The 1,055-nt window shown below is 59.1% G+C and overlaps 1 protein-coding gene across 1 annotated transcript in view; it reads left to right on the forward strand.

Annotated features, from left to right (window-relative positions):
• Positions 1–741: 741 nt before the first annotated feature.
• Positions 742–1,055, forward strand: part of REG4 (regenerating islet-derived family, member 4) — a gene marked incomplete at its 3' end in the record, with an annotated part of 485 nt that continues 171 nt past the window's right edge. Inside the window, exons 1-2 of the mRNA XM_009081789.1 lie at positions 742–808; positions 927–1,024. Coding sequence (XP_009080037.1) covers positions 742–808; positions 927–1,024 — 165 coding nt within the window. The remainder of the gene's footprint in view (positions 809–926; positions 1,025–1,055) is intronic.

Below are 1,055 nucleotides of genomic sequence, written 5' to 3' on the forward strand. Positions count from 1 at the left end.
ATTCCTCCTCATCTCCGGACAACAGGTGAGGAAGGGGACCCTCACAAGGCATCTGGGGCCTTGGGACGCTCAGAACTGGATTGTGGGTGAACAGGAGCTGGTGCCAGCCCCAGCAGCTCCCAGGGGAGCTGAGCTCTGCCCTTGCTGGATGGGGCAGGCTGGGATGATGCATTTTTCAGCCCTGCATTGACTTTTGTTGCTGCTTCTTTGAGGGGAAGACAAGCTGAGTCTGCAAATCAGCCCCAGTGCCCAGGGATTAGCCCAGATAAAGGAAAACTAAGCTGATGTGGCCAATTTGCCTCCCCAGCCTGGGCAGTGCTACGAGCTCAGGGCTCATAGCATGAAAACGATGCTGTACATGTATTCTCTGCAGCCCTACAGGTCCTGTCTCTGCCTGTGACATTGCTGCTGCTGCCTGATAGCAAGGCTGGACTCCCCTGACCTGTGCCCACAGAACAGCTCGTCTTCCCGGATGCCTCCTGTTGAGGCTGGGACACCCTCCTGCCAGTGTGGGCTGGGGACCCTGAGCTGTGCCTGGGGCATGGGGTGTGGGTATGGGACCTGCATCAGGGAGGGGAGAGGGAAGCACAGCCCCTGAGGCTGCCATCTCCTCCAGATGGCTGAAAGGGAATGTATTCAGCCCACAGCAGGATGGGTTTGCACTCTCCATGCAAAGGTGGCATTCCCTGTCCCCAGGGGACCTTGTGTGACCTCTCCAAACCTTTACAGGCAGCGAGGAGGATGGTGGCAGCAGGCAGACTCGCTGTCCTCCTGCTGCTGGGCTGTGTGGGGCTCCTGCAGCCAGCTGGTGAGTGCCACGGCTCGGGGAACGGCTGCTTTTGTAGCATGGCCAGGAGGAGCCATGCTCCTCTGCACCCAGTGGTGCTGGCTGTTCCCCATCCCTCCCCATGGCTCTCCCTCTGCAGGCGCCCGGTACATAGACTACTGTCCTGATGGCTGGTCCTACTACAAACTCAACTGCTTCAAGTACTTCCCTGACGTCCGGACCTGGGACGAGGCTGAGGTAAACCTGCCAGGGTATACAGACAGCCAGG

Source organism: Acanthisitta chloris, unplaced genomic scaffold, assembly GCF_000695815.1.
Source record: "Acanthisitta chloris isolate BGI_N310 unplaced genomic scaffold, ASM69581v1 scaffold35349, whole genome shotgun sequence".
Taxonomy (NCBI): domain Eukaryota; kingdom Metazoa; phylum Chordata; class Aves; order Passeriformes; family Acanthisittidae; genus Acanthisitta; species Acanthisitta chloris.